The sequence below is a fragment of the Hydra vulgaris genome, chromosome 11 (genome assembly GCF_038396675.1).
Source record: "Hydra vulgaris chromosome 11, alternate assembly HydraT2T_AEP".
Lineage (NCBI taxonomy): Eukaryota > Metazoa > Cnidaria > Hydrozoa > Anthoathecata > Hydridae > Hydra > Hydra vulgaris.
In genome coordinates this window covers 15,297,595-15,313,387 of record NC_088930.1, presented here as the reverse complement: position 1 = coordinate 15,313,387, position 15,793 = coordinate 15,297,595, and the positions used below count along the sequence as shown (strand labels likewise).

The window sequence follows — 15,793 nt, the reverse complement described above, 5'->3', positions numbered from 1 at the left end:
CTGTATGAGCTTTACAATCCCGTGCAAACGACTAGTATTTACTGCGGTCGTGTTGCAGTTTATCATGCGAATATTTTCCCAAGCATCGTATTCATTAATTAGCTGATGTAGTTCCTTGTGAATGGCCGCGGCAGAATCACTCTCACATTTAAGAATACCGAGTTTGATTTCGGTTGTCAAATTTTTCAGCAGAACGACTTGATACTCTTCCCCTTGCATTCTTTTACCATCAAACTGGAGACAATAGGGATCTTTGCTTTGAAGTTTTTGAACAATTTTGGTTTTCATTTTCTGTCCTTCAGAGGTTACTCATTTCCAGACACCCGCCTGACTTGGAACCGGCACATCATTACCATGTTCAGCAATGGTTGCAAGAACGTCATGTGCTTTATGTGTAGAAATGTTGTTTTTCAGTACTAGTAAACCCGCTATTGTAGTGCTTGATCTTTGATACTTCAGTATACATACAGGAGAAGATGACGTGGAATAAGAGGTTAGCCACTCGGGTGAAGATTCTGAGTCACTTTCACGTGTTTGTGTGGGTTGGGATTGAGAAGAGCTGGCTTGAGGTTGAGTTGTTGATAGTCGGATTCGTTTTTTTGGGTGGATTGATTCCAGAGGGGCTTGTTTGACCATTGAATAACCAATCTTTCCTCCACTCTTAACTTGCCTCTGGTAGAGCTCTTTATCCTCCGTGCTCTTCCATTCTCCATTAACGTTAGTGACATCAAATAACTGAGAAAGTGTTGCAGTGAATTTATCAGACGGTTTCTTTTTGTTTTTGTCATATGGATCAATCAGACTATTGAGCATCTTTCTGATGAGTGCACTAGATAATAGTGAAAAGTCTAGAATTTCCCTCCAGAGCAATTCTATATCCATAATCATAATTTTGATTCGATCCAGTCGCGGTTTTTCGCTGTTGAACAGAAAAGTGAAGTTTCCAAGAATTTGACGGTTTGTCGGCATCCGTGTGAGATTGGTTAGTTTTTCAACAGATGAAATACTTGGATCCCTTTTCTGTTTAGAAAAGGAAGGTAGATTCTTTATCTAAATATACTTGTTTGACTTTACACTGTTGCTGGAATTTTGCACAAAAAACGCATACAGTTGCAACTCTCAAGAATTGAAAATAAATTTCCCAAACGCGAGAGCAACAAGTTGATAATTTTTTTTCCACCACTCTAAACTAAATTTAAATTCATCGATAAATTTAATAGAATAATCTCTAAGTGTTCAAAAATCATGACCATATGAAGTATTTAACCCTCTTAAATTAAATGTGGTTACAACATGGTATGAATGTATGCCGTGAATTATGAATTTTTATTTTAAGAATATTTTAGCATTTCTAGATATAGAGGACTTTTTTTAGAAACCGTGTCGTCTGCCCTGAATTGTGGTGTCTTATATGAAATATGCCATAATTATATATATATATATATTTATATATATATATATATACACACATACATACATATCATAAATTAAAATTTTTCAAATTTTAATTTATGATATAAATTTTTCAAATTTTAATTTCAGACATTTATTGTACAATATTTTCAAAAACAATTATAAACAAAAAAGAATGCTCCGACTTTTGTCTAACCAATTTTATGAGTGCTTTTTAAAACACTATCAGAAGCTTGGTTTCCAATAGTTAAAGGAATGTCATACAACAGTTGCTCAACAACTTTGTTTTATAATGGAAACATTTTTTAGCGTAAGTTGATGTCAGTCGTTTAACAAAATATGTTGTAAAACAATTGTTATGGAAATAAAAACCAATCATTTTCTGCAACAATTGTAAGAAAAAAGTCGCACAACTGTTGTACAATATTTCTACTACCACTAAAGACCAAGTTATTTTTTCTTTTAAGTTTTTTATTTTTATTGTAAGATGCGTTGACGAATTGAGGAATCTATCTGCAAAATGCGCTGTCACAAAAAAAATCATCTATTTAAATATTTAACCAATTAAATGTTTGGCCATGAAATTGAACAAAGAAAAATCAATTTCTGTTGATGCGCAAGTAAAAGTAGTTTAGTTTTTCGTGGTTTTCTCAAAATCAGTTTACTCGGGACTTGACGCGTTTTTACAAATTGGCTCCTCAGTTAGTGCGTTAAGCGATAGGTACAAAATTTAAACCCACGAAGTACCACACTCAATTAAATTTTACGAGTACCACACTCAATTAAATTTTAAAACAAAAAAAAAAAGAAAGAGAAAAAAAACAACAACAACAATTGCAAATAAAAGACAGCGAAAATAAAAAAAGCACCAAGTAGAACCAAAACATCTAAATATTTGATTCAATTTATCAAAACAAAAAATTTCTTATTTACTCGGGTAAACAATTTAGGATGAGGCATCAAAAAATAAAAACCTGTTGAAACTTAATTGTAACATTAAAAAAATTATCTTTACAATGTTTTATTTCCATTTCAAAGTATGAAATCGGAAGCGCAAAATTATTTCGGATCGATCGCTGCAAAAAACGCAACAAAAAAAATTTAGGAAAACAACAAAAAAGTTAAACTATGGCATTTTAAAATGTATAAAATAACAGGAGCTATTTGCTTTGTTGTTTGTGGGGCTTATTTGGTTTTCAATAAAAATAATAAAACAAAAATTTGAAAAAAACAAAAACAAAAAAACAAACAAAAAACAACACTGACATTTGAAGAACGCTATTCATTCTAATTTGAATTTTTTCTAAATGTTTTTAACAATGTGACCAATTCATTTTTGAACGGTATTTGTTGCTACTCTACGAGATTATCAAGAAAATTTCATTTTCAATACTGGAGATAATTCCGGACTGGATACGAAGTTGCAAAAAAACCATCGATGTCCCATAATACAATCTTACAGTTAACTAACCAACATTTTGATAAAGATTAATTTGATATTGAAGGCCCCTCACAACTATTTGATGACAAGGGGCGAGGAATGCTAATCGAGGTCAAACTTCCCGAACCTAATTGTTCAAGTTTTTTAGCTTCAGCTTGCGATTTTTTAGCTTTAAGGTACGGATCTTCTGCAAGCTGAAATACGTCGACACGATCGTCCTTTTTATAAGTTAAACATTTTCGAATAAAGTTCTAAAATAGTACAAAATAAAAATATTTGGTCAATTAAATAAACAAGTAAAACAACATTTGTATGATTAAATACAAATAGAAAAATAGAAGTAGATATTTCTATAGAATAAAATTTAAATATAATACCTTCGCTTCTTGGCTAACAGTTGGTTTACTTGGAAAGTCAATGTTTGTAGCTTTGAGTATTGTATTTTGTTCTAGTATGCTTGCTTGAGAAAGGTTATGACCAAAAGGCTATAAAAAAACATTAAATTTTGGATATTGAATATTTGAAATTCAAAAATTCATGATTTAATTAAGTGATATATTCGAAAAATAATACTTTAATACAAATCCTTATAAATATTTTAGATTTGTTACGGTCATGTAAATTAAAAAGGTCATAAAAATATTTTGGAACCTCTCCCCAGCCTCTATAATACTCTTAAAATTATGAAACATTCAAGTAGAAAACTAATAAAAAGCATAATATATTGAATGATCAAAGATTATTTAAAAAGTAATATTTAAAAAGAAACGTTATCCTAAAAAAAAAAAAAAATACAAAAAATTAATGTAAAAAACAAACAAAATTGATAGTTAATCTGATACAAAACATGGTATTTGAAATTCATATAACTTTAACTTTTATCTGTTGTATATTTTTAAATTTAAACTTTTTTTTTAGATGATTTTAAATCTATAATTTATTTAAGATGTATATGAATATCATAGGGTAATTAAATCAGTCAAATTTATGACCTTCCCAACAATTCCAAGTCAAGAAACCGTGTGTATGAGAATATAATATGGGATAAACTGTTGACATATAATAACTTGGGTTAAACTGTTGACATATAGTAATATGGGATTGATAAACCAATAACGAAACTTTCAAAATTATGACAAAGCACATAGTAAGTATCAGTTTGACGATATCATGTATTCTGGACAAATCAGTGCAAAGAAAAGTAGAGGTTGCAATTAATAGTTATAAGTTTGTGAATAAATTACTTAAATATGCGGTAGTGGTGTAGTGGTAGAGCTCTCGCTTCAGAAGCAAGCGGTTCTGAATTCGATTCCCACCATGTCCCTGGTAGTACCGCGCTCAACTTGTTTCTCTGCAAAGCGGCCTTGTTCATCAAGGTTTGTGTTTCGGAGTTATAGAGTTGAGAGAGGTTTATAACCACGAGTAGCCTTTTCATCTATAGTGGCCTTCTCGGCCTTGGGGAAGTAAATTACAAAAAAAAAAAAAAAAAAAAAAAAAAAAAAAATGACACAAAGTATGAATAAGGAAACAAGTATTACAAGTAGCTAGGATGAAGAAGACAAGTATCATAAGTGGCTGAGACAAAATATTTGACTTATTGCATAAATACACTAAATTTAAAAATCTGGACAAATATTTTTATGAATTTCAGCAGTCTTCTGAGATGCCGATGAAAAAAAAGCCAATGCAGTAATTTGACAGAGCCTATCAGAAGTTGAAATAAATGATATTCAATCATTTGATGTAGACAAATTCAGAAGTAATAGTTCAAAAGACAGTACTATGAGTGATAACACCATTCTGCTGAACCATTCACAAGGGTAACTAGTAAAATGTTAACTAAAATGGAAATGAAGGGTTATAAAGGTAAGTAAAGGGAGAAAAAACTGTTTTAGCACTTGCATTTCGAACACATCAAAAAATTTAGTAATATTATTGAAAGTTTAAAAAAAAGAATGATTCATAACATGTTACAAAAAGTAATTTTGGAAATTAATTTATTAAATAAAATTTTAGTTGTAATATATAACGCCACATCAGTTAACATATTGATTTCATGTGTTGGACCTAACTCTTTAGCACTTTATGAATTTAAAGTTAGATCTGTTGTCAAATTTTTTCTGATATTGATTACTGGTTCAAAAATGAGTTGACTATTAAATATAAAGATTTATTGCAGCCTTACATGTCATATCAGATAAAGCCTATATTACATGTCAGCCTTATCTGTTATAAGTATTTCACAAGATTCTGAGAAAATATTGTGGACTTTATTTATGAAAAATATTTTCAAATATTGTTAAAAGAAAGCAAAATAACTTTAGATTAATTAAAAAACGAACTCAAAAACAAATTTAAACCATTTTTCTTATTTAGGAATTATAATATGGTAGGTTTTAAATGTTTTGTGGTCTGCTCAAAAGGCCTTTTTAGATTCACTGAACTTTCACTATAGAATGTTTGCTGGATAGACATGGGTGATGGTTCATCCATGACAAGTAGCTTTTCACTGAGAAAGATTAACCGTGCATTAATAAAAAAGGGGTCAACTGAATAAATGGGAATTTCATAAGTGCAAATTGGCAGAACTGTAGTAAAAGAATTTGCAAACATTGGCATAAGTGCAAACTGGCATTAGCGCGAAGCAATTGCAAAAACTAGCATAAGTGCAAACTGGCATAAGTGCACTAAAAGAATTTGCAAACATTGACATAGGGGTGAAGCAGTTACAAAAACTGGCATAATTGCAAATCGACACAAGTGTACCAAAAGAATTGGCATAAGTGTGATTTGGCATAAGTGCGAACTGGCATAAGTGCAAATTGTCATAAGTGCGAAGCACAAATTGGCTTATGTGCGAACTGACATATGTACGCTAAAAAAATTTTCAAAAACTGGCATAAGTGTGCCAAAATAATTTTAAAACATTGGCATAGGGTATTGCACTTATGGCAATTTTTGCAACTGCTTCACACTTGGCAATTTTGCACTTATGCCGGTTTGCAAATATGCCAATCTTTACAATTTGCCAATTTGCAACTGTTCGGCACTTATGACAATGTTTGCAACTTCTACTGGCGCACTTATGCCAGTTTTTGCAACTGTTTGGCACTGATTTAGCCTCCTATTAAAAAAGACAATTGTATAACTGACATTCGGATTAAAGTTAAACTTTAAGTCAGATTGTAGTAAAATTATAATTTTTAATAAGTTAGGAGATCTTTGTGCTATATGTATCTATAGCAACTTCTGGAACAACATCAGAAATGCAAGATATATCTTAAGTGGCTATTTTCGTAAATTTTCTGAGTAGCTTGTAGAATAGTTTTATGCATAACTATAGTTAAAACAATTTGATGTGTAATAACAATATAGCTATGTGTCACTGAATATTTGATGCTTCAGCCAAGCACTTTGCCAAATATTCGGTATTCAACAAAATCACTATTCGTAACATCTCTAATTCTAAACACACCATGGATGCTCAAGACCGATTTAAACTCCCTGCTAACGAAAGTGTTGTAATGAAATTTTTACCCAAAGATTTTGACAACATTTAAGAATTTTATGATGAAACAGCCGATTCATCATAATTTAAACATCCTTACATAAACTTATATTATTATTATATTATTCTAACGGGTGATAACTTAAAATCTGGAAAAAGTTAAAGTTAATTTTGCTTCGTATTAAAATAAGTAAAATATTAAGTAAGTAATTAATTAATAAGTATACATAATAATTAAAATATGTTTATTTAGCTCACATATTCTTTTTTTAGAAAAACATAAAAAGTATTTGAATCAATCATTTAAAAATGAAGGTGAACCAAAAAAACGAAGATGAGCAGCGGAAACGTGTGTATGAGTTTTATTTGGAAAATATAAGTCTCGACAAAACATACACAGTAAAGAATTTTCTTGCTGAAAACATTCCAAGAACTACCATTTATGACATAATAAAACGCACTGGAAACAAATTTGGACATGAAAGAAAGCCTGGAAGTGGTCGTATAGCCAAAAAAATGCCAAAAAGTAAGGTTTCTAAGCTTAAAACCATGTTTGACCATCAAGATAGTATTTCACAGAGGCAAATAGCTTGTAAATTCAGTATTTTGCAACCGTATGTGAATAAAATACTCAGAAATCAGTCTGCTATCAAATGTTATAAAAAGCAAAAGATTCCAAAGTGAGATGAGCAAATGATGCTAAGAATTGCTGCAGTCGGCTTTACCAAAATTACCAAGACTTTGAATGGGTCATTGAACCGTATTTTACTAAATCACAGTTCGATAAATGGAAATGCTTGTTACAACTCCAGTGATACTTTATTGACTCTACCGAATGTAAAATACAGCCAAAAAGAGAAGTTTCCAGAAAAAATAATGATCTGGATCGCTATTTCAGCCAAAGGCACCTCAAAACCATATTTTTGAGAATCTAGCAACGCTATCAACCAGTTTATTTACTTAGAGCATTGTGTTCAAAAGAGACTTATCCCGTTTATAGAAGAGCATCATTTAAATTATAATTTTGTGTTCTGGCCAGATCTTGCATCTGCTCATTATGCCAAAAGCGTATTGGAATAATTAAAGGCTAAAAATATTGAAATCGTACCAAAAAAAGATAATCCGCCAAATTTACCTGAATGCAGGCCCATTGAAAATTTTTGGTCAATTTTGAAAGGTCTTGAGCATAAGAATAATTGGCAAGCAAGAAAACTTTCACAACTTAAAGAAAGAATTAAGTATTGTTTGACCAAAGTTGATCCTAATGTTATCCAAGAAACAGTTAGTTGCACCAAGAGTTTGATTGACCGTGTCAGATGAAATGGAGTGATTGAATCAAATTGAATATTATATTGAATAAATTAAATAATTCTCTATAAAATACTTTTTTTACTTTTATAAAACATTAAAAAATGAGGAAGTCATGATCCTTTAAACTTTGTCTGGATTTTTAGTTTATCACCTGTTATAATAAAAAATAAATGAAAATCTAATTTTTGAAAAATTGAAATTTACGATATCTTATAAAGGTCATCAATTTTTAAAGCCTGCTTACACTGAAATCTTTAACTCTTATCAGTGACTGATAAAGTTTTTTTCAACTTTTTTTAGTTTTGAGACATTTTTGTTGTTGTTGATAACAAGTGAAAATTAATAAAGAGCGGGAGAGGGGATTATAATTATTAATTTTCCTACCCTGCTCAATTTTATTGTTGAAAATTACGGAAATTAATAAAGGTCCTCATCCTAGTATTAAATATGACTACTTATCTATAAATAAAATTTTTTTACTAACTTAAAAAACAGTAAAACAGCTGTTTTAAAAACCAGTGTTTTTCAGAAACATAGTTCTGCACTATTAGCTCCAAATGCAATTTAACAAGCTTTTTTAGTTTTATAAAAATGGTACTTGTTCAAGTAATGTTACAGTATGATTATTAATAAAAACAAAATATAAACATTTTAGTGATTTAAAATTTAGAAATAGTTCAGCTCTATAAATTATTCAAATATTTTTTGATATACTTTTTCTAGACTTTTGTTTATATGAAAATTTTATTGTAAATATTTATCCAACCTCACAAAGTTTAAAGATGATTCTTTCTAATAATAATTTTATAATAAAAATATGGTATGTTATCAGTTTAATTTATAGAACAAAATAATTTTAGTTTTATGCATATTTAATGAAAGTTTGTCACGTACAAACCACTAATTAAATTTATCTAACTGTTTTTTAGCACTTTTTTTAAATTGTTGCATAAATAAATAAGATTGAAGTCATCTGTAAATAGAATTAAGTTTATAAGATTTGAAAATAAATATGGGTCATTTATGTACAATAAAAGCCTTAAAATAGAATCATGCAGAGTTGAGTAAGCATTTAATTCTTTTGATTAAATCAAATTGGTTTTTGTTTGTTAGACAATCTTTAAACCGAGTATAGTTTTGTTTCTAACTCCATAATGTTTACATTTATTTAGCAGATTACCATGGATTACATTATCAAAGGGTTTAAATAGATCAATAAAAACTCCTAATGTTAAATACTTATTATTTAGATGATCAGATATGTCATGGACTATATATATATATATATATATATATATATATATATATATATATATATATATATACATATATATATATATATATATATATATATATATATATATATATATATATATATATATATATATATATATATATATATATATATATATATATATATATATATATATATATATATACAGTATTGGACAAAACATTTGCAACCAACATCGAACAATGCTAAAAAGTGTTCCTAATTTTACATGTCTTAAAAACAAAACGAACTATACTACCACAGCAAACAGTTCAGGAGTCTGGAGTCATAGCATGCCATGACATGAGCAATCAGCTGACAGGTGACAGTACACAGGCAGAATTTCGTTGACAAGTGCCATTTTGCTGCGGACAAAACAAGTGCAACTTTTTTGGTTTGTTTCATTTTCTTAAGTCTGGTCCGTGTCAACGTCACAGAAGTTTTTTAATAATTAAAGGAAGTATCCAGAAGTTTCCAGAAGTTTTCAGAAGCATGCAGAAGCTTCCAGAAGAAGCATCTGGAAGCATCCAGTAGCATCCAGAAATATCCAGAAACATTCAGAAGCATCCAGACGCATCCGAAGCTTCCAGAAGCATCGAAAAGAAGCATCTAGAATCTTCCAGAACAGGTTCATTTTACTATATAAGAGACATGTAAATCGACATGTAATTCAGTCAGTATATGAAAGTCAATCAGTCAGTATTATCAAGACAGTTTATCGAAGTGAGTTTCATCAAAGTGTTTTATCGAAGAACATCAATACAAGAAGTGAAATACAACAAGTGTTTCATTACATCAATACAGTCCACATCCAACCAAGACGTTGTGTTCCACAGAGCATTATTGTATCATCACAAGGTAAATGTAGCACGGTAAGCCTTGAGAAGTGTGATTATTTTTATGACTTCAAATGCAAAAATAGCTCCCGACAGTCTTGGATTGGAACTAAGAAAGAAAATTATTGGCGATTACGTAAGTGGAATGTCACAAAAAAGTATTTGTGATAAATACTGCATGAAAAAAAGGATTGTATCAAGACTATGTTCCAAATATCGTTCTACGGGGAAGCGGATTCTATGATCGTCAGATCTGTCAAGAAGGACCCCTGGATATCATCAGTCGAGATACAAAAGCAATTAGAGCTGCCTGTATCGGAACGAACAATCAGACGACGTGCTGTTGAAGCCGGATTGTTTTCTCGACGCCCTGCTAAGAAACCGCTGATTTCACTAAAAAACCAGAAGAAAAGACTCCTGTTTGCTACATCTCATATTGAATGGAATCTGCAGAAATGGCGAACAGTCCTGTTCAGTGATGAATCGAAGTTCAACATCAAGCGATGGCATTTGCCGTGTACGTCGACCGGCCGGAAAACGCTTCGATTTACGTTACTGCCATAAGACCGTGAAGCATGGTGGAGGCAATGTAATGGTCTGGGGTTATTTTTCTGCTAACGGTCTAGGTCCAATACATCGAAACGATGGAATAATGGACCGTTTCATGTATAAAAATATCCTGAAAGATGTTATGTTACCTCATGCTGAACGGAATATGCCAATAAAATGGGTTTTTCAGCAAGACAACGATCCGAAACACACTGCAAAAGTAGTCAAGCAGCGGTTTCAAGACAACCACCTATCGGTGATGGATTGGCCGCCTCAATCTCTGGATCTCAACCCTATCGAGAACCTGTGGGAGATCGTCAACCGCAGAATTAATCGTGAAGGTGTTCGTAATAAGGATCAACTGTTTGAACAAATCCAAAAGGCCTGGGCAGCGATTCCACAAAGTTTCATTGATCACCTGATCGAATCTATGCCTCGAAGATGCAAAGCTGTGATCGACAGCTAAGGATTCGCCACGAAATATTGAAAGCAAAATACAGCTTGGTCAACATTTTGTCGAGTTGGACTTGTTTTGTCCAGAAGGAAATCAACTTTTTTTAATACTTTTGATTAATTCATTAATTTTCGTGCACAAATAATGAACTTTGTGATGAATAAAACTTGAAGAACTTTGTCTCTAAACAGTTACATAGTTATTTCTCTAAATTGAAAAAATGCAGCACTTTTATATAAAGAAACTAAATTAGCATTATTTGTTTGCACTCGTTTTGTCCGATACTGTATATATATATTTTTGTATGTATGTACGTACGTATGTATGCATATACATAAATATACAGGGTGCGGAAAAAGTTCCCGTACAAAAGTATAATTAAAAAAATTTTTTGTTGGGTGATTTCTTTCAATATATAGTGTGTTTTTAGTATTCTTTGTATTCCTTTGTATTCTTATAGTATTTTTTAATATTATTTTGTTTTAAATTAAAGTGTAATTTGTTTCTCGTCTTGTACAGAAACTTTTGCTGTTTTTGCTGTTTATATTTTTGTACGGGAACTTTTTCCGCACCCTGTATAAATATACTTAATGAAAATATATTGTAAATAATTTACCTTCCGACCATATAAAGCTTGATAAAAAATAATGCCGACTGACCAAACGTCAACCTAATTGATAATTATTAAGTGAAATTATAATTTATTATAATTAGTTTTTAGTATAAACTTTCATCACAAAAAAAAAAAAAAAAAAAAAAATGTTTTTCAAATTTAAAAGTTAGAGTTATGTTCAAAATTAAAAGTTATATGTTATAGAATATTAGTGGAAACATGGTATACACTTACTTTTTACAATAAACATAATTTTAATAAATGTAAACATTTATTAAAATTAAAACAATCCAAAAAATAATCTAATGAAGATATAAATATTTCTCTGAATCAATAACTTTGCTATTGATATCGTTGTGATAAAAATGATGCAATGGATTTTTTTTTAATGTAAAACTTTGTAAAAATGAATATAAACCTTTGATGATATTTTTGGAGGTGCTTTTCCGACAAGAAAACATTCTGGAGGTAAATACCAATAAGTACCAGCCCCTTGGGAAGTTAAATCAATACTGTCTGATTCAGTATCTTCAGGTAGTATTTTACTTAGTCCGAAATCTGTTAATTTTACATCCCAACTTGCCATACCACTTCCAAGAAGAATATTACCTTAAAAAATAATATTGTTAATAATGAAATAAATCAATCAATAGTTAAACTATGAATAATCGAAAATAAGAAAAAGTAATTTAAATACTAACAAGCTAATATGAAATGAATAACAGAAATAAGATCCACTAATAGAAAGTTTTATGTTTGTTATTATTTATTAATTTATATCATATTTTGTATATAATATTAAAAAAGTTAACTGTTTATCATTGATTTATACTTAAAATCTTAATTAAAACAAATGCATAATTTAAAAAACTTTTTGCAACAAAAACCAATAACACTTAAGCAAGATTTTTTCTATTTTATTTATATTGTAAAACCTAGCCATCAAACTAGATTTGATATTTTATTTTATTGCAAAACTTGACCACTTTTTTTTTTTTTTTTTTTTATTGAAAAACTTGGCCATCAAACACTTAGTAAATCATTTTAAATCGTCTAACATTTGTCAGTTTATTTCAAAATTTAATTTTTTAAAATCAATTTATTCTCAGCAATGAGTAATTCTTTTAGTTATATATAAAATTATTTACAACTACCCATAAAAAATGAGTTTCTCATGCTTAACACAAAAGATACGATAAATATTCATTTGATGTTTCTTGCATGGTTCTTTTAGGCATTTCAATTATCCAAAAAACAATTGCTTAACACTCTTGACTTGAAAATAAAGTGCCCCAAATTAAAACACATCAAGTTCTGGGTAATATTGGAAAGCCTTCATTTTAAGTCACTAAATTTTTTTAAATTATAAAAGTTTTCCAAATGAGAGAGGAATTATACACTATTGTAGGAAAAAAAAATTTTATTCAATTATTTTTAATATGGATTGGTAAATGTGTTTTAATGGCAAATCAGCCCAATAAATGTATATCATTATTCATTTTATGAATTATTTATGTAAATTTATGTAAATTATTATAATTCATGTAAGTGTGACACATTTACTAAACATCTCAATCATGACATTAAGAACAAATGTGAGGATGGAAAAATCTCTTGTAAAGGAATACAAAATGATTTTAAAAGTCAAAACGAAATCAAGAAAAGGTAGATAAAATTATAAAAAAAACTTAGTGATATTGACTAAGAAAAATCCAAAATTAATACAAAAATAGTGAGCAATCGATCATTAGTTTAATCATTTCACGGTGAAAACGGAATTATGACAAATGACCTGAATCTGATAGTAAATAACAAATGCAAGTTTCAAAATATTTCTTTTCAAAAAAACGTGATTTACTTAAACTTTGCAAAAGTATTTCTGTACCCATAAAATACTACAGATAAATTTTGAAGATTATGAGATTTCCGGTAAATTGTTAAAACAAATTGAAGCATTTCTAAAAAGCAAAAGACAAAGAGTAATTATACAAGAAAAAGACTCATGTTAGAAAGATATATTTAGTGGTAATCCAAAAGGTTCTGTTATAGGTTCTTTACTTTTTGTTATTACATTAATGATTTTCCTAATAATTTTGCAAATATTTTAATGATGTAATGTCAATAACACAATGTATAATTAAGGGTAGATTCTGTAACAAGAAGTAAACTCCTGCAAATAGACCTAGGAAAAATAGACCTAGGGAAAAATAGACCTAGGGAAAAATAGACCTAGGGAAAAATAGACCTAGGAAAAAATAGACCTAGGGAAAAATAGACCTAGGGAAAACTAAAAATTCAGTCCAATAACTACTAGCGACTATTAAAATTTCAAGAAATGTGGAATTAGACCTTTTGGAAAATTAGACCTTTTGGAAAAAACAATTCAAAAAAAATTTTTAATTCAAAATATACATAAAATAGAAAAATCAAATAACCTTATGAGCAAGTAAAGGAAATTATAGTGAATTATTAAAACTATATAAAAAACTTTTGTTAGACCTTACATTGAATTTGCTGTGTCTCAGTAGTTTCCATAGCTTAAAATAAATTTATTGTTTAAAAAAATGTTTAGTACCATGCTACTAGATTACAATGATTGTGAAAAAACAACATAACTAGAAATACACAGTGGTGTTGTGTTAGAGAGTTCACTTTGTTAGCAATAAGTTCAAAAAATCAAACCCCCACCATGCCCCTGTTAGCACTGCACTTAACGTTTCTCTGCATAGCACCTCTTTGTCAAGGTTTGTGTTATGGGGTTGAGAAAATGGTTGTTACCAGAATAAAAAGAAGTAGCCTCCTTAACTGTAGTGGTCTCAGCCTTCAGGAGGTAAATAATAAAAATAAAAAGATTATATAAGATTACTACTTTTGAATAAAAGATGAATTAAAGATGATTTAATTTAGATGTACAAAATATTTAATGGAATTGAAAATGAATATTTCAACTCCAATAAATATTTTAAATATCAATCAGTCAAAAGTGTATTGCTAATAAATTATCAATCAGCAAAAAAGCCATCAAATAAAATTTAATGGTGAAATAATGAGTTTTTTACGCAGACTTTATTTTAATGAGCAAAATATCTTTTTATTAAAATAAAATACCAACTAATAGTATTATTGCTATTATGAATTCATTTAAAGCTAAACTTGAAAACTATGTTAAATAATGAGATAGCTGCCAAAGAATACTTTGTACACTCACTAAATTATCAGTTACAGCTTGAATATATTATTTATTATTAAAAATATATAAGAAAAATATATAAAAAGTAATAATGTAAATAATGTAAAATAGAATTACCTGGTTTAAGATCATAGTGAATAACAGGGGGTTTGCGTTCATTAAGGTATTTTAATGCACTGACAACCTTAAAATATTTATTTTTTAAATTGCAACATTAAGTACTACATTTTAAATTGCAACATTAAGTAGTACATATATAAATGTAAATGTATTTTTGCAGTTTGCTCAAAATTTTAGATTGAAAAAAAAAAATAAGCGATGAATTTTAATTTTCTTTAAACCATTGTTTTTTACAAGGAAAAATTCCCAAAATATTTTACTATTGATCCTATTTCCTTCGAATATTTTCCTTGATAAAATGAAAAATAAAAATGGAAAAATATAAAAACAATATTTTTCAATGCAGTACAGCTCTTCACACTCTATTTAAATTAAATGTAAAAGAAGAACTTCTATTGTCATAAATATATTTGAAATATATATATATATATAATCATGAGCCACCAATCAACGGAACATCTCATATGATTTAAATTTCATTAAATAATACAAAAAATAATATACTAGTGAAGCAAAAAACAAACCTGCATCATTACAACTCGAGCCTAAAATTAAAATAAATATTGAATGAATGTAAAACATAAGCATTAAAATTTACATTTTACAAAAAACAATGAGTAACAAATATCCATCATATCAATTGTTGAATTAATATAAAACATAAGCACTAAAGTTTACATTTTACAAACAACAAAGAGTAACAAAAATCCATTCTCTCATTTATATATATTAAAAAAAATGCTTATAAAAATAAAAATGTTAATACTAAAAAGTATATTATAATAATGCTTTATAATAATATACCCTTTAAGAATTTTTTTCTTTTTTCTTGTTATTTCACCTCCCCAAGGCCCAGAAGGCCACTACAGATGAGAAGGCTACTTAATTGTGGTTATAACCCTCTCTCAACTCTATAACTCCGAAACACGAACCTTGACGAACAAGGCCGCTGCACGGAGAAACAAGTTGAGCGCGGTACTACCAGGGACGTGGTGGGGATCGAACTCGGAACCTCTCGCTCATGAAGCGAGCGCTCTACCACTACACCACTACCACATTATAACAATAAAGCAATAATAATAATT

General features: G+C 29.2%; 1 protein-coding gene across 5 annotated transcripts in view; it reads right to left on the bottom strand.

Annotated features, from left to right (window-relative positions):
* Positions 1–2,675: 2,675 nt before the first annotated feature.
* LOC100211425 (serine/threonine-protein kinase tousled-like 2) overlaps positions 2,676–15,793 on the bottom strand; it is a 65,360-nt gene continuing 52,242 nt past the window's right edge. For all 5 annotated transcript variants that reach the window (XM_065810236.1, XM_065810237.1, XM_065810234.1 and 2 more), the window contains 6 exons: positions 15,233–15,253; positions 14,706–14,772; positions 11,817–12,007; positions 11,402–11,455; positions 3,232–3,339; positions 2,676–3,105 (listed from right to left, as the gene is read on the bottom strand). In XM_065810236.1, coding sequence (XP_065666308.1) covers positions 2,902–3,105; positions 3,232–3,339; positions 11,402–11,455; positions 11,817–12,007; positions 14,706–14,772; positions 15,233–15,253 — 645 coding nt within the window. In that variant the 3' untranslated portion in view covers positions 2,676–2,901. The remainder of the gene's footprint in view (positions 3,106–3,231; positions 3,340–11,401; positions 11,456–11,816; positions 12,008–14,705; positions 14,773–15,232; positions 15,254–15,793) is intronic.